This window comes from Chaetodon auriga, chromosome 2 (assembly GCF_051107435.1).
Source record: "Chaetodon auriga isolate fChaAug3 chromosome 2, fChaAug3.hap1, whole genome shotgun sequence".
In the NCBI taxonomy this organism is placed as follows: domain Eukaryota; kingdom Metazoa; phylum Chordata; class Actinopteri; order Chaetodontiformes; family Chaetodontidae; genus Chaetodon; species Chaetodon auriga.
In genome coordinates, this window is record NC_135075.1 from 2361430 (window position 1) to 2385880 (window position 24451).

The following is a 24451-nucleotide window of genomic DNA, read 5'->3' on the forward strand; positions in this document are numbered from 1 at the left end:
CCCCTTGCGGGACTAATAAAGGAATATTGAATTGAAGTGCCCAACACTCTGGGAAATCACCTGACCAAGGAAATAACAAGGGCAATAGCTTCTCAGATGTAAGGATAAGCTTGCTGTACTGGTGAAATTGTTTGTTAATGCAGACTACATAGAATCTGTTTGACATAAATGCAATTGATCCCAGCGATGAAAGACCCCTCAAAGGAGGAAGCATTGCTTATCTGAGATATGATAGGCTGATTATATATCTGATATCGCAATGTCAATCCTACAGCATCATAATTAATGATTCCACAGACAGTCCCTCGAAATGTATGACTCAACTTTTTCCAATGGTTTTGTATTAAAAAAAGTGAGTGAAAAAACCACAGGCAATAAATCAGATTATCAAATCACAGTGCTTGTACAATCGCAAAACTGAAGACTCGCAATACATATCTAATTGGTACCCCAATACTGTCATTGTGTAACTCGTGTTTAGATTACTTTGACCACTTATTTAGAATGGAGGTTAGACCATTAGACTGGAGCAATTTTTGAGTTGTCCTTTTTCATCAGACATGGTATTAAGCATTAATTCAGTATTGCTGGCCATTGACTCAAAGTATGAAACAAATAGACATATTACAGTTAAAACTGCAGACCAACTTTGCTTCACAAATGACACTTTTTGAAAAGTGTCACTGTGTTTTCACACATTTTCACTTTAGTGTATCAATGGCCATCCTGTGGTCTTTGAGTGTGTTCCGGTATGAGTGTGCCTGATGTGTCTCAAGGTCCTGTCTGCTGAGTCGATACAGTTATTGATTTTCTATATTTTTTGTCAGGATGTAAGTCTGTGTCTTTGTCTCTGCATGAGGGCTACAATCTCCTGCTCTGCACACTGCTCTCTCTGTGTATGTGTGTTGGTAATTATGTGTGTGTCATTGGATCATTACTGTGACATATAAGTGTGATAACTCTTCCTTGTGGTGAGTGTTGTGATAGCTATGTGAATATCATATCAGCTATAAATCTCCATCTCTCCTGTTATCACCCCCTCTACATATTGTGTTAAAGAATTGCCCAAATTGGGATCAATAAAGTAAAGCCAAAGTCTAAGATAAGGCTGAATATTCTTGAACTTTTTCTCGTAATGTATTGTAATGAAATATTCTTTATCTGCTGATTTCTCCATTACTTGATGAGTAAGAGGAAAAATGCTGATTCCGTTTACTTGGAAGTATTCTCTTTGGTGAGAAAGGAAAGAAAAGAAGAAAGGTTATCTTTCCTTGGGAGTAACCATACCTTTAGCTTTTGTCCAAGTGGATGGACAAAAGTCCATGGACAAAAGTCCATCCACTTCCATCCACTTGTCCATCCATCCACATTGTCCAAGTGGATCCATTACTTTGATCTGGCCCACACTTAGTAGCCCTCTCATCTGGTTCGCCATTACAGGTTGCTGGCATGGAAGAAAGTGAAGTTCAGGAGGAACTTTTTTTGTCCCCTCTGCCATAACTAAGTTGAATAGGACATCCAGACTGTAATGCAATTGTGCCAGAGCTTGTGTTTGTCTATGTAATGTTATGTTGTGCTGGTAGTGAGTGTATGTTGTGAGATTCATGTATGTATTTGTCAAATTTGATGTATTCTGTCCGGTTTGATGTATTTGTATACTCTGAGGTTGTATAGAAGGGAAAACAATTTTCCTTGCAGAAGGAAAAATAAATCTAATGCTAATCTAAATGTGAAATAGTGGAAATGTTGGCTTTCCATGAGAGTAATGACGTGATGAGAATTTGTTTAAGAAATTAATATTAATTCAGTGGAAATTAATCCTGCAGAAATTACCAAAATGTTACTATATAAATTGATATTTCTGTAAATGGGGATAAAAACATTGTGCATCTACAATGTTTCTTCAATGTAAATGTACAGAAACTGAAGCTTAGCTAGCACCTTATGTAGATAATAATTATTATTATTATTACTCCATCTGTTGTTGTCTGCTGTCATAAACGTGGAATCAAGGTTCATGCATGTTGTTCTTTTCACATTACAGAGTTTATAGAATATTGGTGCAGTCTTTGTGACGACTTCAGCCCATTCATCTCACTGTCCCCAGGTCAGATCCTGCCTACCACAGTGTGTTTTTTTACACTACCAGTGGATGACACCAAATCAAGACCAACACAAAGGCATGAAACTGCAGATTTAAAAGAGAAAACATGTTATTGTAAGCAACGTGGCACCCCCTAAAATAGTCAAAAGTCAACCCAAATTAAAACTAAGTTGGACATTTGTTTGAATGTATATTCATTCACACAATATGCAGCTGAATACATGACATTAGCACCATGTCGAACTTTAATTGACTGCTGAGACTATGAAAACATACATGAAAGTTATATAATGACCAACAGAAATTACTGATAGAATAATCCAGGTTCAATAAACAGCAGCATAGGAAGAGGACTGACAAAAGTTCAGACTAGCTACAAACTAAAAATTTCTGGGTTGACAATTATCTCAGTATGGGTCAATATTGCACTGATGCAATAATGGGATAACTTGACCCAGTATTTATTGGCAGAAAACAACCCAAGCCAAAGGGCTGTTGTTGTTTGAGTATACAGAATAGAAAATATTCACTGAGTCAACCAGAGGGCATCCATTGATAAAATTAGCCCAGTATTGCATCCGTGCTATATTGACCCAGACTGGGTCAATTTTCCAACACAGCGTTTATTGTGTACCGTATTTTAGTTCAGTTCAGTTCAAATAACCCAACAGTAATACAAAAAAAAAAAAAAAAAAGTGTTGTTACACATACAGCTCCAAGGAATATGGTCCCAGCCAACATCAGACAGATTAAAAACAGATCCTTGTTCAAAAAGTCACTTAAATAGCAATTTTTGAGATTTTGTTGTCCCTGTTTTTGGAACCTAGATGTTCGCTTTTGTTTATTTTGGGGTGCTGTGGGTGTATGACAATGTTGTTCTTGTTTCGACAAGTTGCTGCTTTTGATTGTTTTGTTTTGTCTGTCTGTCTGTCTGTCTGTCTGGAAGTCCACCAAAGTAATACACCTTTGAAAATTTGATTTCCAAATTTATCATAATTCTCTTGCCATTTAAAATTGTCAGATTGTTTTGATTTAAAAGGACAAACTCCAAAAGTTGTGGAGGTACAACACCAACAGACAGTTTTTACTAAAACACAGTTTCATAATAAATTGTCATATAAAACTTGTGTGTGTACAAGGGTGGACTACTGCTCTGCTGAGAATTCTAACACAATCAAGGAGTCAATGAGTCTATGCAATTATGTTCATTTTTATACATGAACTTGATGAAAAACAGGTTTTTGGGTGTGTTTGCTTAATGGACAGACTTTTAACTTATCACAGTCATCTGTGGTGGCTGCAACTTGCTCAGCTGACCTCAGCTGCCAAAATGGCAGCAGGGTGTTCCTTAAGTGACTGATCTTCCTCATCATTTTCAGCTTCACCATCTGTAACCTCAGGTCTTGTATCATGGAAATGATGACTGGAGTTAGACAGCAGTGTGAAATGACGGCAGGCCACTGGGCATCCGTTCCTCTTGTGATGGCACTCAATGTTTGAGCAATTTCTGCCTCACAGGTATTCATTTATATGTAAAAACACAAAAGCCCAAACTACAGCGCTGCCAAACACTATAAACTAAGGTATAAGCTTTCAAAGCCCCACAGGTTTTATGCAATTGACCAGTGTATTGGAAACTTTGAACTTGGCAAAATAAGAGACAACTTGTGATGTGATCTGAGTTAACAAGGCAGCACTGTGCTCCCCTCTGGGCTTGCTTGTCATGTTAGCTTTATGAGTCTCACAACAAGATTTTTAGTGTGCAGTTTTTACAATAAAGTGTGCCCAAAATGAGAGCCACAACGTTATTTTATCAAAAGCAAATAAACTCCCTCAGCCAAAAGTATTTATTTATTTATTTATTTATTTATTTATTTATTTATTTAATTTTTTATTTTTTTCACAAATACACTATTTGGACTCTCGCTAAAAATGACAGAATTTTGTCAAAGCTTAAACACAAAAAAACAAGAGACAAAGACCTTCGACTAAATCACAGCCTTAGCTTGACATGTTTAAATGTACAACTACTTAGTCAGCATTTTACATTCATGTTTTATAGTACAGTATATAAAGGGCTCTGAATATTATCCATTGTGTTGGCAGTGCCAACTGGAGGTAGACACCCTCTACAGGTTTGGTCATTTTAGCACTGCTGCACTCGCCTATTTGATGTCATACCAAAGATATTGAGAGAGTTTGACCAAATATTAAAACAATGAAGGGTGGCCTTGGCTTCTACACTTTTATTTCTAATCTGATATCCCGATTGTGAAGAGTGCATTTTCATCATTGTCCTGGGGGACTCATATGAACACTGCCATTTGCCATTTCCATGATGAAGGTTTAGATACAAACAGTAGATATCCTGTAGCTAAGTCACAAGCTTTTTGGCAACATCCATCTAAGAGATTTTTTTGGCACTATTGATGTTACACTACCTCAACCTTTGTTCCTGGCAGACAATAGTTCTAATTCGTACATTTGCTAGAGAGGCAAGTAAACACAAGTTGTGTTTAGACAAAGAAATTTGTTTTTATTGTCACAAGCATAGTCTCATTATAAAGACAATAATGAGGAGTTGTTATCAGTTAAAGTAAAGTGATTTCTTTAGATTATTAGAGGCCTGATAACATTGTTCAGTAATTCCCAAGAGGAAAAAAAAAGCCCTCATTTTTATATTATGACCTCCCTGGGTTGGTCTTGGCCCCCAGATGAGGATCTAATGGTGTAATCTAAAAGTGTGGAGGTCAGGGAAGTTGTATCATAATGCTGTCTTTGATAAGACATTTTATATTCAACTCGTAAATTATATTTCCAATTTATGTCCTCTCCCTAAAAGACAATACAACACATTTTAAAGAGTGTGTTTGTGGATTTGGCCAGTTTTCAAAGACACAACTGATGAAGGCTTTGTTCTTTGAGTTCCAGCCTGAGGAAAGTTCACAGTGGTAGATAATAGACTTTTGTAACATCATAGAATGAATGCATGTACATTCACTTTTCAGGAGGGTTGTTAGCTTTAAATCAGCTCGTCCTCCCCTCCCTCAGAAACCACCTAGAACATCTATAATAATGATGCATTAAGGTGTCAGCAGTGCAGGCTGCCTGATTCATCACTGTAGCCTGTTCATGGTGAGAGTCTGTCTCCTGTGCTTACCTTCCCACATATTAATGCTTCATTGAGTACATTACACTACATCACATCCGTGTTTGATGATGATCTCTCTCTCTCTCTCTCTCTCACACACACACACACACACACACACACACACACACACACACACCAGACTTTGAAAATAGTACTTGTTGTGGACATTTTTAAGCCAACTGTGTAACACTCAAATTGGAAGGATTATGTCTGCTTTCACCAGTAACCTCTTATTCCTGCATACAGGGAAGTTTGGGGTACAGTGACCCATTACATGTTACAACAGTTAAAAATCAACATTTTGAAAAATAGTTTAACATCAAGTTACTCATTAGCCATTCCAGGGACCTGGATCTATGGATGATCATGTCCTGCCTGATTATCAGAATGAATGCCATTTTGTGTCATGTCATTCATTCAACCTGGCATGCTCATGTTAGCCACTTTCTGTTTGTGAGGTAAAACTGAAATAGTTTTAAGTTGGCATGCAGGCTTAACTTTTTTCATGAGAACTTAAGACATATGTCAATCTCAGAGTCATTATTAGTCAACTTAAAACAACATGTACAGCATCACTCGTATCATTTCTGATTCTTTTCTTTATGGATGTATCTCGGAAGCTAGTGACCATTGTAGAAAGATGATATCCATATTAATCTTGCAAATCTCGAATTGGTCAATTGTTTTGTCAACCAGCTGAGCTAGCATCAGACAAAACAATCTTATCTACTTGAATCACTGAACTAATCTGTGATGTGGGTGGTAATTCAGAGATCTGGAACTAGGCTTGGCACTGTTGGTTGGTTTGGCACCAGCTTCGTCCAGACTAATGTATCTTGGCAGAAATTCATGGTTCCTGCATGATAATTCCTAAGTCTAAAAGTTAGCACTTATATCCACATCTTGTCGAATTGGCATAATGTCTTGTACAGACGTTTATGCTTCCCAGACCATGAATCTCAATAACTTTGGCGCTCCTCTGAATTTTCATTTGGGTCACCAACTGGTTGTTGTTTTGGGCCAGTGTGTTTCTCAACAAACCACTCACAAATACTTGTAATATACCACACACTTAAAATACAATGCATTAAAATGTAACAAATACGTTCAGAAAAAAATGAAGGATCAAGGTCTTTGATCTATTCAGCTTATTTTTCACATCTTTCCACTCTCTATGAAAGCAATTGACCAATTTTCGCATTATCCTCACTTTGACTGCTAAAGATCAAACACAAACATTTGATCTCAATTTGAATTTCTTTACAGTAACGATAATGAAACCAAATTTTCAGATGGCCTCACAAACCAAGTACCAGGGTTATACACTCCTACCTGAGATTTCCACAAGGCATGTATCCTTGATGTATGCATACTCCTATTTGCTCTGTCCTCCAGGCGTCTCCAGTCCCCACAGCTCACATTTCAGAAGCAGAGTGTTTTGCCAGCCATGCTTTGTTGACCTTATTTGGTCATTTTCCCTTGTTTTTTGTACTTCTACCATGACTAAGTAGGCTTTGTAGTTAAATGGTTTCCTTTTTGTCTGTTTTAATTGCATTTATTGTTTGATGTATCCCAATGTATGATCACGAGTCTGCACAAGGTGCTTTTACTGGATTCTCTACATCATGTGTGACTTCCTGTCTGGCTCGATCTGACATGTCGTTCATTAAAAATAGGAAATATAGCAAGTGTTCTCTGCTGAGCAGAACGCAGAGCTTCTGGGATGCTCTTGAAACAGAGAAGTTATGCACCTGGTGCAAATGCACTCTTTGACTACAATGGCAGTGATTAGCACCATCACATGCCTCATGGAACATAGATGTTACACACCTGATGGGTTAGTTTTGTTTCCTCAGAATTCCCCCCTCTTCATGCACACTATTTGCTGACCTGATTAAAGTCTTTGAATCATCAGCAGTTATTAAACAATACCACAAAATATCACAAAATAACACAAAGGTTACTAAAGTTTATTTGTACTTGGTTTCCATAATCCATAACAACACATTGGGCATGGCATGATGGTGCTTGTGGCTGGCCGTCTGCTGCTCCTGCAATGTTTGGTGTTTTTACTGTTTTTAACGATCAGCACTAAACAGATCGAGTCTCTGTTTGTGTATGATCGCCAGTCCCTTTAATTTCTCCGGCACTTTTTTATTGATAAGGTTGCTACTGCTAGGGCTCTCAGCTCCTGCATCTGATCCCTCTGACCCTGTCCCATTTTCTGTAGCTCTTGATAAGTTTGAGCCTGTGTCTCTGTCGATTTTAAAAGATCTGGTTGGCCATATTAAGCCATCAGGTTCTCCCTGTGACACTGTCTCTCCTCGTCTTTTTAAAGAGGTTTTCCCTGATATAGGGCAGTCAGTTTTAGCTATCATTAACAGCAGTCTGTCTTCTGGTGTTGTTCCCCTAAGTTTTAAACATGCAGTGGTGCAGCCCCTACTTAAGAAACCTGGCCTTGATCACAGAGTGTTGGCCAACTTTAGGCCCTTCTCCAAGTTGCCTTTTATTTCTAAAATCTTGGAGAAAATTGTTCATGCTCAGTTAAAGTTTTTCCTGAGGTCTTTCAATCCGGTTTTAAAACTCTGCACAGCACCGAGTCAGCTTTATTAAGAGTTTTTAACAATATCCTCTCGGCTAATGACTCTAGTGACCATGTAATTCTGGTTCTGTTGGACCTAACTGCAGCTTTTGACACTGTGGACCACAACACCCTAGTGGCTCGGTTACGCCACCTAGTGGGCATCTGCGGTACTGCACTGGAGTGGTTCAAATCTTATCTGGCCGGCGAGTCCAGCTCTGCTCCACTGCTGTATGGGGTTCCACAGGGGTTGATTTTGGGGATCCTGCTTTTCTCTCTGTATTTACTGCCTCTGGGCTCCATCCTGAGAAAGCATGGCATCTCTTTTCATTGTTATGTTGACAGTCAGATATATGTGCCGCTGAAAAAGAAAAATGCCTTCTCCCTTACACTACTTCTGTCATGTCTTGAAGACATCAAAGCCGGGATGGCCTTGAACTTTTTAAATTTCAATGAGAAAAAAACGGAAGTGATGGTGTTTGGCCCCAGTGGCCCTTGTGAACCCCTCCTGTTGACTTGGGCCCTTTGGCAGGCTATGTAAAGCCAACAGTCTCAAACTTGGGTTTTAAGATGGACAGTGATTTTAAATTGGATCGCCAATTAGTGCTGTAGGGAAGTCCATCTTTTTCCAGATTAGGCAGCTGGCAAAGGTGAAGCCTTTTCTTGCACAACAGCACTTTGAAATTGTAATCCATGCCTTTAGCACATCTCGGCTGGATTACTGTAATGCACATTATTTTGGAGTCAGCCAGTCCTCCATCATACGCCTCCAGCTGGTGCAAAACGCAGCTGCTCGCCTCTTAACTGGAGTGCGTAAGAGGGAGCACATAACTCCCATCCTGGCCTCCGTCCACTGGCTGCCTGTGCACTTTAAGGTCCATTTTAAGATTCTTTTATTTGTTTTTAAATCTTTAAATGGCCCCAGTCACTGTCCATTTTGAAAACTTGTCTTAAAACCCACTTTTATTCCTTGGCTTTTAACCCTGCATGAGACTCTGCTGTTGTTTTAGTGTTTTATGGTTTGCTTTTACTTATTGTTTTATTGTTTTTAATTGTTTTTAAAAACATTAATACAATGATTTTAGTGTTTATTCCTGTTTTATTTTATTTATTTTATTGTTTTATATTGTTTTGTCTATTTATGTACAGCATTTTGTTTCAGCTGTGGTTGTTTTTAAAGTGCTATATAAGTAAAGTTGAGTTGGGTAATCACAATTAAATTCCATAGTATACTGTTTGGACTGTTTGCAGAAGTACAATTTAGAAAGAAAAAAAGAAAAAAAATATCTCAACATTGACATGAATTAAGATTATTTTGTGATATGGTGCATGCCTTTCTCTTGTTCCCACTGTCCCACCACTCTAAATATGCTCATTAACCAGAATGTGTCACAGTGACACAGGAAGACTCTGATTGGTTCCAGTGAGCTGGTCTGGTCACCTTTTTCCTTTTTTGGTTCTTCCTCTTTCTGTGTTTGAGATGGGATGTCGTTCTGAACATGACACCAGGAGTATTTCTATTTACTCTGGGCAGACAGAGCGTAGAGGAGATATTTTCACAAAGACCTTGAACTGGCCATCAGTCTTTTTCCATGTCTGATTACAGGTTGCAGCTTAGTCTGCAGCGGCCCTCAGACTGGCTGGATGTCTTTTGGACTGATATGAAGTTATAGAAGTAGAAAAGTGGACCCAGTTTGCCTTGGGAGCAACAGGGGGTTCCCTTCCACTCTACAAAATGTTTTACTGAGCAAAAAATAAATATGTTGTTTGGTGTTGAGATGCCTTGCCTCCAGGCTCAACAGCATGTCTACCTCCCACTCAGGCTTTTGAACTCCAGGAAAGGAAAGGTGCTGTTACAGGCCCCCTGAGGCTGATCGCCGAGAGGGAGGCAGGCTTCCTCTTCCTCCTCTCCCTCTCTACTCCTCCCACACTACTATTTACCTAACTCTTTCTCAATCTCTTTGTCTTTAGTTCCCCTCTCTCCAATTGCTACAAATTATAGCTTTTTCTGTCTCCTGTTATTGATAAGACTTTTTTTTCAATATCCTGGTAGATAATAGGAATCACAAGGAGGTGAAAGCACAGAAAAAGAGCGCTCAAATATTTGACAGACTTATTATGGTGCCAGTGGGACATATGTACTGATATGCAAGGTGAGTTCAAAGACATTCCAAAGATGAACACGAGCACAAAGCTGTGACTCCTACCATTACAACATGATAGAATTGTCTTTAGAGGAGCAAATTGACCATTCGCTTCGTTAGGACAAGGCTGCTATCATAACTCTAAATTCTGATGTACTTGCATTTGGTTCACAGATTGATGTTATCCACAAACAGCAGATCTGTCAGTCCTCAATAGGTGTTTTTCTAATGTAAACTGCAAGCCTACCAAATAATAATGGACATTGGGCTTTCTCCTGCCCAATGTCAAAAGGCATTGACATGAGAAAAGCTCATGCCCAATGCCTCTTTGTATAAAGGTAGTTGGCCAGACATGCTAATATTTGTAGATGATTTTGGAACAGATAAAGACAAAGTTGAATCTGTTCTTTGTGTTTTAAGTTTTTGAAAGACTACAAAGAAGACACCACTCTCCACTCTCTTGAGATACATAGTATTGCGTCTTAGAGCCTCATTACACCACATCAGCATGCAGAGAAATGCAAACCTTGACAGGCCTATGGCTGACTGTCACAAATAGACATCTTTTGACAAGCCTTTAGAATGCACAGGACACAGTGAGATTATTTGGTTTTTTTGTCCGTTTTCTCAATGTTCTATGACCTTGTGTTACCTTATGTGTGTTTTGAGCAAGGAGGCTGGTAGTACAGTTGTGTGCCATGAGGTGGTGGTGGTGGGGGGGGGTTGGAGGAGGAGCTGCTGGGGGACAGAGTTTAGTAGGATAACAGCTCTGGGGAAGAAGCTGTTCCAGAAACGGAGGCTCCTCAACCTCCTACCAGATGGTAGAGGGGCAAACAGTCCGTGGTTGGGGTGAGAGCTGACTGCTGATGCTGCGTGCCCCTCTTAGACACGGCTTGCACTGGAGGTCCTCGATGGCAGTGAGCTGGTCACCACTGATGATCATTTCAGATCAGCGTAGCTGAGTCAGTAGGCCTCGCAGCCCTGGTGATCTCTTGGGGGAGCTGAAGTTTGTCGAATACACTGCTTGTGCATCAAAATCCAAAAGTTGCTGTCTGGAGTAGGAGGTGTTCGCAAAACTGTCATGAGCGAACAGACTCGAAACCAGTAAGAAAATAATAACTATATCACGAATTCAACATTTTGAGGATGTTTTCATCATCGTTGATAGTAATGCAGTGCAGTGAGGATACAGACATTTCATAGACGCCGGGGAGACGAGTGAAGCCTAAACACAGATCTACAGTGTCTCTTTGTCACTGTTAACAGAGTAATGATAGGTTTCATGATCAGCAAAAAGTTTTTATATCACATCGACACTTCCGTCTATACTCTCTTTCTCTCTCTCTGTCTCTTTGCAGTGAGAATCCCAACTTCTCATGTCCATGGTTTTGAGTAAAACATTTCAGTCAATGTGAAAAATGCATGTCCTTGCATTTACAGTCCTTGCATTTTTAGGAAAGCAAGGAAAATAGGTGTTTGATTTAGCTAGGCTACTCGCTTAGACTACTGATACTAGTCAGCATTCTCTTTTTTACCATAGACCTACTGTCAATAGCACCATCTTTCAACTGCAATATCACAATTCTGTTTGGAATATGGGGTTGATTGTTGAGTATACAGGATATCATATTCACAAAATTGAATTATATTTCAATCTAACTTGTTATATTCCATGTTTACACTGTATCTTATCCTATCTTACACTTAGGATATTGTAGAGTACATCTCACAGACTGGTAGCTACCAGGCCCAAATTAGTCAATGCACTAATCACTATGCTTACCACTAGTAATCACTAATCACACTCACTTGCCTCTGGTCTTTGCGTAATGGCTGTGTGCACTGTTCCACTGTTTAATGGTTGAGCCTGAATCAACAGATGTGGCATCTCCAATGCTTAGTTGGAGTTCTCAACCTGAAGCAGTTCTGTGTCTATATAAACCAAAGACTTTTAGAGGATCATCAGCTTTCTCAAGCCATGGCCACAACAGCTGAAGGTTGAATGCTTGTGAAAAGTTCTGGCTTCCCAAGTTGGACATTTGGCATTACAAAAGTACCTCTGCTTTTATAGCAGGAAGGTAGAGGGAGTTAATATAACTATATGAGTTTCCCTCATCAGTCCTAACTGCTTGGGACTGCTATTTGGACAGTATCATGACCGTTATCCCTTTAAGCCCTCCTGTTGTCTGAATATTGTCATGTTCATGCTGGTAAGGTACTGTGACAGTGACCTTAGAAACTTTTTAGGAAAACAATGTTTTTTGATGTTGTTTTGTTTTTAGCATTTTTGTTATTCAACAGACCATTGTTAGAAACAGCTACTAGTGAGATGAGTGTTAAATTGAATGAAAAGAATTAGAGAGGTTGTAATATAGTCAAATGAAGTTTAAGACCCAAATTACGCATTTAAGGATCAAGGCATAAAATGAAAATCTCCAAAGTTAAATGTGAATTAGAAATTTAGACCTATTAGCAATGATATTTTATCCCCATTCACATAACAGGTACCCAAGTGTTCAAGTTTGCAGATGATACCAAGCTGTGCAATGGATGTGACCACCAACAGTAACATACTATATATTACTTATATGTTGATATGTGTGTTCTACTGTATTTGTGCTTCTATCATACATATGCTACATAGTTAAATGGCTTTTTTTTCTTTCTTTTTTTCTATGTGTATTCATTGTGTTTACTGCTGACATATCTGTGTGTTTTATTTTGAAAATTTTCCGAATACTCTATGCTGTTCTCCTATGGTGATTTCCTGTCTGGCTTGATCTATTCTGTTCTGGTTACTACAATGTCCATCAAAAATTAACTCAATGTGTATTCTCCATGGAGCAGAATGGAGAGCCACTTCTAGGATGCTTCTGCGTGCTCCAGGCATGCCATGATCAGCTCCAGCGGCCATGATGCAGCTAGAACACACCACAGCTGTGGCCAGTGGAAATTAGGAATAAGGGTTCAATGCAACCGAATTCTTAAGCCTCTGTAAGAAATGCCTTAAGCTGCAATTCCTTAATAGGCCACAATATGGTCTCAATACTCTTCATGAGGAGCGCTGCTCAGCCTTTGAACAATTGTATGTCTTGTGCTGCTCTGTCTGAGCAACCCAGTAGCCCAAAAGTAGGGGATGACAAAAGACAATAAAAAGTTGCGTAATGGATGAATGCTGAATTTTTTGAGCTTTACTTATAATATCTATCTATCTATCTATCTATCTATCTATCTATCTATCTATTTTGATAGCATTCAACAACTACAGTTATCCACACATATATGTTTATGTTTTGTCTTGTAATTTGATCATTTGTGGGATGAGGTATTTAGATTCATTCATCAGTAGTCAGTGTTGCCAATTTTATTTTGTAATGAATTAAATTGTACTGAAACTAAAGCATTTGCAAGGGGACCCAGAAGTCTGATTGAGTGCCCAGTACCGCTCTTCAACCTCTTGTGCTCCATGTCACTCAGCTCTAGAACAGTCTGGCTGAGTGTTGCATTCCTATCATCTGCATAGTAAAATGTAGTCTTTTGTCCATTTCATGTTATCCCTATCCCATCATACTGTGTGAGAACATTAGGGCAAATACAGCTGTGTTTAAATAGATTCTAATTGTTGAGCTGCTGTTTCACTGCTAAACTCCAATCAGTTCAAGTACAGTCCCCCACGATGACTTTCATTAGTAAGCGTTTGGGAGAACATGTTGTTCAAATTGAGCTGTCGCTGCTATAATTCACCAAACAGGCTGCTTGACAACTGTTTACTTTGCAAGTAAACAGGCTGCTTGACAACTGTTTACTTTGCAAGTAGATCAAAAAGCGATGTGCAGAGTTCTTTATGTAAGAACTAGCAAGCTAGAGAAAATTCTGCACAAGTGAAATGGACTGTACTTACATAGTACTTTTCTCGTCTGACAACCACTCAAAGCACTTTTACAACACAAGTCTGCATTCACCCTTTCACACACATTCATATGATGGCGAGGCCACCTGCTCATTACAAGCTTTTAAACATTCACACACTCACATACTGATGGCACATCATCAGGAGCAATTTGGGGTTCAGTATCTTACCCAAGGACACTTTGACATGTAGGCTGCCGAGGCCAGGGATAAGACCACTGACCTTGATCAGTGGACGATGTCGTTCACTTCCACGTATACCTGAGCCCTGCCCCAACAGTGATGTTGGTAGTCTTGTTCTTGGCAAGGATAAAACCTCCAGAATTGTTTTTTGACATGCAGAAATGTGTTCCCCAATACTACAAATTATGTTAACAAATGTGCATATCAACAATTTTTATCTACATGCAAACACCCACAGTCACAATGTGTTCCCACTATATACACACAGTTGCCTGTCTGCCTTCATATGTCATGTCTCCACGTCACCATGACAACGAATAATGCCTGACTGTTTGACCAGTTTTGTGTGTGAGAGTGTGTGTGTGTGTGTTTGGGTGTGTGTTTGTTTGTTCATTCTCATTGGTTTACAGTGAGAAACAACACATCCAAGTCCATTTCCAAGTATTATTGACTTCAGGCTGCAACCTGGTTATCTCTTCAACACAAATAGCAGACTGACAATGCTGTATACCTTTTATCACTTTCACTGTTGGCATCTGTTGTTTATATACTGTCATGAAATATGTTAGTTTGGCCAGTTAATGGGTTATTAGCAAATATCTGGTTCCTCTGTGCCTTTTAACTACATTGTTGTCCAAAAATATTAAAAGCACATCAGAGAGCCATACTGTTGCAGTGAGTAACATGTCCCTCCATTACCATGAACTCACACACACTGTAGAGTCATTGTTTTACAAGTCTCAAGTCTTGGCTATAAATTCCAGAGTAAAATCCAAACTCAGTTCAAGCTGTGTTTAAAGTTCTAAGTCATTATGGAATTAGGAACAGCATCAGCATTAGGCTAATCTCTATAAATGGGGTCTAGCGTCTGACAATGATTTCGCTTTGTATTAGCCCTTATTTATATGCTTATTTATTTGTTTTTACTTATCTCCATTCATCGGGTTCCGAATCGGAATTAGGCTAAGTTGACTGCTGGCTATCCACAAGTGACAAATAGCTAACATCACATATTTAAAGAATGTTTAATGATTTTAAAAGAAAACACTTAAGTCCTTTGGATGCAAAGGCACATTGATTTCTTGGTTGCAACTTATTTGCTTATAACTATTGTTAGCTTAAGTCACATCAGGCCCACGATCCATGTACTGAATGCACGTGTATGTGTTTGGGTACCATTTGGCACTCAGCTATTTTAAAATTAGAGCAGAGCTTCTTCACATGAATGCGTTGCTCCCAGCAGTAGAATATTTGAATTCAGTGTTTCTCTAGGCAGCACTGTTGAAATTCAAACAGCTGGGTTAAGGATCATGGGTAAATTCTCAGTGACAAGTGAAAAGTATATGAAAAGATTCTAATTCTATGTAAAAGTGGGCAGCAAATATTATTACTACTATTGCCAGTGGGTGCAATGAAGGAATGAATTTTATGTGACGGTTTCATCTTTTGCTGTAACTGTGTGTTCCCCGATCTAACTCTGTGTTTCTGTCTCTCACAGATGCAGATCTACATGTACAACTCAGACGACTTCGACAGTCTCAGTGCAGCGCTCAGGGAGAAGAGGATCATTGCAGCCATGGCGGTATTTTTTCAGGTAGGACCTTTTTTTTTTTTACCTACACATCCTTATACCTAAACAACAGAGCAGGTCATTTGCCAGTGACTCCCAAAATGAAATACATGACCTTTCTCCAAAACAACACATGATGCAACAGGTATACTGGACCAGCACATGGTCGCAGTTTTGTGATGTCTCAGTACCGATAATAAACACATCATTAACGTTGTGAAACTGTCACAGATTGATTAGGTTTAGGCACCAAAACTGCTTGGTTAGTTTTAGGAAAAGATGACGGTTAGGGTTAGAGTAGTGATGTGATGGATTGTATCGACGCTTGTGTCGCTTAGGGTGAGTGATGTCACTGGTGATGTTTGAAACCTTGCTGGTTCAGGAATTGGTTCGACTATCGGCGCAATTTCTGAACATATATATACCACAATGGATCCGCTCACACTTTGTGGGTTAGTGTTGGCGAGTTGTTGGTTTGTGTGTGACATAGAGGTGCATTTTGCTGAACCCTGTGAGAAAGAGAAACTTTTCCCCGTGTAGGAACATCTTGATCGGATCTCCCCCCAATAAAATAAGTAGACCTTCAGTAACATTGTTACATGAGTTTTATGTTTGGCACTGAACTGATTCCTATGCCAGCATGTGCTGGTGAGCAGAATCATAGGAACATCGTGTTCAGTATGTCAAATCAATCTCCATCAACAGTTATCTATATTTCCAATCAAACAATTTGAATTGGTCTTATTCAGATGCTGTGTTACTGGTCATGAGGTTCTCAAGTCGTTTCCTCCACTACTGTGGGAATACAGGGTTCACAGTGTGTGGTTTCACCCTCCATCCTCCATCACAGCTCTACAGCTTGTCTTCAGCACATCCAATCACAGCATGTGAACTGATGCGGTTCAAATTTAATGTACACATCTGCATCACTAATGTTTGCATCGATCTGTCTCTCTACCAGGTTCAGCATTGTGATCACCGTTCTCACGCATTTCGGGTTAGGCTGCAATATTTATCAGTTTTCTTGAGTGTTTGTCCAAACTGATTACAAAAGTGGTTGGTAATCGAGACTTACTTTCTATGCATGTCACTCCTGTACACTAGGCGTGCTGGCTAAGCTTAAACTTGTTAACTATTCAGGTCACTGCTGACCATTTGGGCATTCTTGTCCTATAGCCATTGCTGACCCAGCTGTACCAAACAATCATGTTTCCTTACATCTGGAGAATATCTACGCACCAAGAACTTTCTGATAAGACTTAATTATTACAATTACAATTAGTCATTTGACAGATGCTTTTATTCAACGCAACATACATATAAATTTACACACAGCATCAGAGCAGTTTTTTCAGGGGGGGTATCTTGCCCAAGAACACTTCGGCATGTGGACTTCAGCATGTGTGAGCCACAGCTGCCCGGGTATCACATGGGGCGGCTAATTCTCAAATATTGTTTAAATTAAATGAATTAAATAAATTCAATCAATTAAATTCAATTTAAACAATTTTTCACTGTGGTCTGGTTGAACACTGTTATGATGATGAGCTGTGGAGAGCTGTACTCAAAGACCTTAGTGCAACTGACAGCAATGAACACAGGACACTAAAGGAAGATGTGTTTTCAACTAGTGTCATTAAGTCCCTGTGATGTGTGTGTGTGTGTGTCATTCTATATGTTTCCCACTGTCCTCTGGCTCTTTCTTTTTGTGAGCATCTCCAGATACATGCCAAGAGACTTCTGAATGGACTCTCTGGTGATGAAGCTGACAGCAACTATCTTCACTTCATTGTCTCTCCTGAATAAAATGAAGCTTGGACTCCCTGTAGAGTCTCTGTGCCAAAGATTTTTTGATAAAACTTAATTATCACTTATCATCTGTCAAAATAAACCTTTCATTCATTTGTCTCTCCTGATTGAAATACTACTACACCTCCAACGATGAATACTAATACTACTACTGCTACCACAATAATATTAATAATAATAATAATAACAATTATTATTATAATAATAATTGTTATTATTATTATTATTATTATACATTTTAGCAGTCTAATTAAGACTGGCATAATTAAGAAAGGCTGCTGCTCTGTGCCCTTCAGGAAGAATCAAGAGGTTCGGTTCAGATGATTGCTCCATCTCTCTCTGACACCTGTTTTGACAACCACAAAGTGGTGCACTGTAACTTAAAAGAAAGCGCTGTTCATTCAGTCAGAATGAGCGATGGGAGAAATTGGCTTAAAACAATGGTGGAAGGTGGTGCTCTTTGACATTTTAACATTTCAGCTGCAAATTCTTCCCTCTTGTCTTTGTCTGCCTGGCCTGGGCTTTCTCTGTTTCCTTTTCTGTCTCTCTCTGATGTCTGCATTGCCTAGAAAAAACTAAACAAAATTGAAAGTCCTACTTTGATATAGAAGTTATGAAAATGAACTGAACTTCTGATTTGATGTGCAACACTAGATAATAAGTTAACTCACCAAGCATGTCCTTAATGGCAATTTTCTTTTCCTCAGCAGTCAGCTACCTCAGCATTTTACTACATGCATAACAACTTAATTGTAATGTTACATGTAATAAATTGTAATGTTAACTACAGCAACCCTGGGATTTGAAACTGGGCAAGACAGAGCAACACACTAGCAATCCTAGAAAAATTGCTAATGCTCCTCTTGTTGGTCAGCAAGTACAATGCCAACATGACCAACAAGAACAGCTAATGTTAGCCAAGTCAAAAGTAATAGCGCAAAATTACCCTACAGCACCCTGTCACAACATTTACTCTGCCAGCTAACTACGTTATCTTAGTTAAGTATAATGTTACTACTGACTAGTATGACGTTAATATGCCAGTGTTTGTTAAAATGCCCATGTTAACAAGACTGTTACAATCCCTTGTCTGTAGTGAGTTAGTAGGCCAGGACAGCTGTGTCTTTCATACCACTCAACAATCAACGTGTTCAATTTGATACATTAATTTAATGTTAATTTAATGATAATTTGATCTCTACCATAATGTTCAGATCACAGAAGGCAAAGCACCTGCAACACAACCACCTCCATTGTTTTGTCTCTATTCTTGAGCTCTCTCCTCTGACTCAGCCTATTGTGCTTTTTCTGATTATTCCAAAATGCACTCCAGCAATCACATCATTGCACGTAGAGGAGATGGGAACAAAGCAAACAAACACAAACACCAATTGTAAAAAAGTGGTGGATGTTATTATTATTATTATTATTATTATTAGTAGTAGTAGTAGTAGTAGTAGTACTAGTAGCAGTAGTAGTATTAGTAGTAGTACATTTCTGTGAATTTGAGCCTATGAATTCTATAATATCTTGAACTGATAATACTGTTTGATAGGATAACAACAAAGATGATTACATCAGAATTCAGATTTACATCAGTTTAGATTGAAGTATGATGAGGATTAGGTTTAAGGTTTAAGTCAGAGGTCAGTGCTTGTAGTTACTCCCACCAGAGACTAGTATTATTGTCTCATCTCTCTCCTCAGTCTGCTTTGTGCTGTTGGTTTTACCAGATGCTAAAATCCCTGATTTTGTGTGTTGGAGTGTTGTGAGGGAATCTAAGTATGAACTGTAAAACCTGTAGATCAAGATCAAAGTTCAGCCACCAATGAAGTGCTCCCTGGCCTTTTGAGTGGAACTGAGGGTGGACTGGGATCATTATCAGCTCTATCACTCTCAATTGGCAGGAATAAAAAGTTCATTTGAGGCCATCGATTACCTAAGTGGGCTTTTTTTTTGCACCATTAACTCCCAGTTAATATTTCCTCCTCTGACTTCAGTCCTTGCTCTGTCTGTGTCTATAGTCTCTCTTCCCTCCCTCCCTCTGTACACTCCCATATACAGAGCCTGAGAGGGCTCTGTATATATCTTGTGCAGGCAAACATATTCACTTACAATCATGAAGTGACCCCTTTCTTTTACACAATCTGTTATGTATCATTCTGCTGAAATTCAGTGAATGATTATGTGAACATAGTGATAGTGTGAATATAGTGAATTTCTCTATATAAAATGTTTTAACAGTGAATGACTATTTTGGGAACTAAATAAAGAGCATGAGGATGGCCCTGTAGGAAAGGTCACGGTAATTAAAATGAACAGGGTTCAACTCATTGGGGGCATGAATATGCCCAGCAACGCTCATGATTATCTTCCATTTACATTATGAGATATTTTGATGTTGTCCTATAATTACCAGTCAAAGATCTTTAAGTGGTATAAATGGGTGCTTTTGAGATTCTCCAAAACATCATCATAATCAGAATATTCAGAAGTCAAGGGTAACTGGAAAGGTCCCATGATTTCTGCATTGTAGAAAACACAGGCAGAATCAACAAATTTGATAAGTAAAATGGAATCAATTCTAAAAAGCAGAATATCATAGAAATGACCAAAATGTGGATGCAGTTGGTAAAAATGAAAGTTTTCCCTTTCCTTGCAAAGACACAAAGCCCAAAATTCATGCCAAAGAGAGTTCGCTCCCACAGAAAACACTATTCCTGAACTGCATGAAATGGCTTGTCAGTAGTCCAAACTCTTCTTTCATTACACATCTACCTATGTAACACAGCACCACCTCCAGCTCAGTGCAAAGCTAAGACCTAAGCACAAGAACATCTCCATTGTTGGTTGAAAGAACTCAAAAGTCTTCATCTAGAGTGTGATTCTTTAAGCTTCTCTATGTTATTTCACTGTAAATAGTTAAAAGTTTATAAAGCTTATACATACAATCATTCAATCAGATCTTTTTGTCAAAATGAGATGGGTATTTTTTAACTAGTTTTTGTACTTTAATGTTGAATATAATATAAACAATAAACATTTGATATAATGTATGTTTTGCACATTAGTAATTTATTTTAAATATAATTTTACATTATTTTTGGTAATAAATTAATTTAAGCAACAAAAAATCTGAGGAGCCACTTGGGAGCTGAAAGAGTCGGCTCTTTTGAGAGAGAATCCCTTACCTTACCCGTACATTCCCATCTCTATAATACCAGCTTGCTGTGACCTAACTTCAAACTTGAAAGCTACATTGTCATGTTTGATGCTTACTTTGCTGTTAGCTTGTTGAACTTGGCTCATGTGGCTACTCCCTCAGACTGAGAGTGATTGATTTTGCAATACTGAGAGTCAAGAGAAACTGTGGAAACACTAAGCCTAAATTGAAGCCAACTAAATAGTGAGAGTACGAGGTTTGATGTGCGTAACTGTTTTTTCCTGTTGCTTTTTGTGTGTTAAAATGCTCCAGTAGTTCGGCTAGCATTAGCTTTCGTTGCTTCTTTCAAAGACTAGGAGCACTGAACTAATTTTGTAATATTGAGAGACAGTCAAGAGAAACTCTGTGAATGCTACATCTAATTTGAATCCATTTAAATAGCAACAATACAAGGTTTGATACCTGTAATGGTTTTTACATGGAGCTTTTTTTGTGTTTATGCTGCAGCACTAGCTCAGCTTGTCTGTTCTACTCTGGTTTCCTCAACAGTATGTATGTGTGTGTTGCTGCTGTATCTAAATTTACTTAAAAGACTCTGAAGGTAGTGAGATAGCTACCGGTGAAAATAAATGGTCAGGCTGCAGGAATTCATTCACTTGGCAACATCCCAGCAGTTCGCTTGCTCAGACCATACAAAGAATGTGAAAAAGCTGTAGTGTTAGTGACAGCAAGGCAGAGACTGATATGGGTCAGATTCATGTTCTAATATGTGCAGTGATGCAGTTTTTATTTTAGAAGCGGTTATAGAAGTGCAGCTAGCTGGTAGCTAAATACAACAGCAAAGCCAACAGGAAACACTGTGAGCAGTGCCTGCTTAAACCTGTGTGAACTGAGCAATCAGAGCAGACTGGGCAGACAAGGTAAGAGCAGTTGTCAAGCAAGAGGATGTACATCTTATTGGCTGTTATTTCATTGGCTGGAATATATTGTTTAGAGTTATTTTAGTAAAATTAATATCAGTAACATAATAGTAACATATCCAGCTTGGTAAAGAGCTATTTATTTCATCTGTGAGTGACATAAATCCATGCAATGGCTTGCTAGCTGTCCTGATAATGCTAACTAGCAAAAGTTTGATGGTTTTGATAAAATGTTTGGGACACTAAGCAACAACTTGTTTTGAAATATCAGAGCAACAAGGACTGAGCGTACTAGTTAGTACATTAAGTGACTACAGTTAGGTTGTCAGAATCAGATATCTGGTTGAAAGTGAAATGCTGTGAACATCTCTGCATACATTAGAGTACATTTAGATAGAGTATATAAAGTCCAGTCAAGATTTATCAGTAGGCAAAATTGTAGACTACTGTTTGTTTTAGTGGTTAGTCAGTTTTTGGTGTTTGGGCAACAATAGTCAATATAATTCATAAGAAAAAAAATGATACAGGTGATGAATTGATAATAATGATGAAATATTTATATAACACTTGCCAAGCATAGAACACAGAGGGCCTTCCAAATAATATGGTCTGTCATACAAGCTAGATCATCACTGAAAATGTTCTGCAAAAGTCCAGGAAATTGATCTCTCGAAAAGAATGGGAACCCATTTATAAGCTCTCCACATCCATCAGTATGTTTGTGCAGCAACTACATTGTTGCCTCTGTGTCATCTATTAATTAAATTATCACACTCGTGTTACAGGGCAAATTGGCTCAGCTGAGCTTGGTAATCATGCCTTTATGAGCCAGCATAACATTGCATTGCACTGCAGCCTCTGATTACTGAAATAGATGACAGTTGTAAAGCTATCATTGCCCTTTTATTTGCTTATTTACAGCACTGCATGCCTCACTGTTTGTCACACACTCAGCTGGATATGGCAATGTGCAAAAAAGAGGCCCAGCTGGGATGCAAATGACATGGATCATTGACTCTACTTTTTGTTCCTCAAGTTAATATGAGAATCCCACTGAGTCTCATTTGATATTATTTTGTCGAATCTGTATCTTATTTAATATTGAAGAGAGGCAGAGGAGGGAGAAAAAGTAAGATACAGAACAAAGAAAATGAAGGAAAAGCTTTCTTGGACTTAAAAGTCCAGTGTGTAGGAGCTAGTGACATCTCGTGATGAGGCTGCAGATTGCAACCCACTGAATAACCCTTGCCTCACCCTCCCCTATGCTAGCCACACACTTTTACAACTCTCTTTAGAGTCTGTGTTGGTTTGTCCATTCTAGGCAACATGATGGACACATGATGGAAGAGGACCCACTCCCTATGTATATATAAAGGGCTCATTCTGCCCATAGATCCCATAAATCCTACACACTGAACCTTACAACTCCACATTGTGTCATACACACTGTACTTCCTGACAAAAGAGCCTTTTTGGACAAAGGACAAGAAGTAGGAAGGAAGAATATAAATCTTAACAGAACAGCAAAACACTCGAAGGGAAAAACCTGCCATCCAAGAATGGGAGCCAAAAATGGCAAAATGGTCACAATGAATGTGGAACACAATGAATGGTACAAATGGGGATAACAGTGCATACTTTCTGCTTTTATTATGTTGTGCTTGGTTGTACATACAAAAAATGACACAAGTTGTTGCAGTCATTGTGTAGCCAAGACTCCTCCCGAGGAGAATGACAGCATCAGTCATTCCAGCAAGTGTCTGCAAAGCACTCTAGTGACCGTAGAAATAGAAATTGTGACATGAGCAAAGGAAGAAGTCAGGTGACATTATTATAGAGCTACAAAGTCCCTGTAGGGAGGAGGTCAAGGTGGATGGATGGGTCAACACACCATCAGATTTTAACAGGGGAGACTTCAAACCAATCATCATCAATTTTTTTTAAACATGATAATCGTTTTCTAACTTAAACAAGGTATTTTTTTATTGTAGTCGTGACAACACCACAGCACCCATAACCTTAACAAAGTAGTTATTTTGACCCAAATTGCTGTGTTTTTTGATAAGGCCATCAAATCAGAAGATGCTTCTTTAATGTTCAGAATGGGTTGATAAACTATGTATTTTGTCATTTAATTTGGTGTGCTTGTTGGTTTTCTGTACTCTAAATGAAAGTAAGATGAAAATTAATAGAAGAATTAAGACATTCTCAGAAAGTTGAGTCCTGAATGTATTCATTCCCGGACAACCTTAAGATTCATTTGAATAGCTTCCATACTTGGGGGGCTGTTCCTCACATTAAATGGAGCAGCAGTGTCAAAATGGAGATGCTCAGCAGGAGTAAGAATAGCATGATGAAAGGTTTGGTTTGAAGACATAGGGGACCTCATACCACTTCATTTGGCCCCAAATGATGATAATTAGGCAGTATATGCCGACACTGCTAAACTGCCACTGAGCTGCTTCCAATTCACAGTGCACACCACTTGAGGAGACATTAGCCTCAGCAGTTATGCAGCAAAACAGAATTCATTACAAGTAATTTGCTGCTGGCCAGTTTTTCATCAGTTTGCCAGGAATTTTAAAAGATTGCTGTTGTTTCAATCAATTAAGAATTTGTTCTTCACTGTGATGGGGTGATAAAAGACAATGTACCTTGGGCTTTGTCTCTGCCATCCCTTCCCTACATGACGGCTGCCCTACTTATTACACACCATCGCTCAGACTGAAGATTCAACTGCCATTGTCGTTTTTCTCCTCTCTCTCTCTCACCAAAACTAGAATTTTTCTATGTAGAACATCAAGGGCACTGTAACAGAATTATAGTATGCATGCATTGTAATGATGTCCACACTATGCTTGAAAATCAGAAGAAAGAGACATACAAATATTTTCAAAAGAAAAGGACTGTAGCTAAA

The 24451-nt window shown here is 38.7% G+C and overlaps 1 protein-coding gene across 2 annotated transcripts in view; it reads left to right on the forward strand.

Annotated features, from left to right (window-relative positions):
* LOC143332315 (receptor-type tyrosine-protein phosphatase gamma-like) overlaps positions 1–24451 on the forward strand; it is a 433828-nt gene that overhangs the window by 298169 nt on the left and 111208 nt on the right. For both annotated transcript variants that reach the window (XM_076749645.1, XM_076749655.1), the window contains exon 5: positions 15571–15666. In XM_076749645.1, the coding sequence (XP_076605760.1) occupies positions 15571–15666 (96 nt within the window). The remainder of the gene's footprint in view (positions 1–15570; positions 15667–24451) is intronic.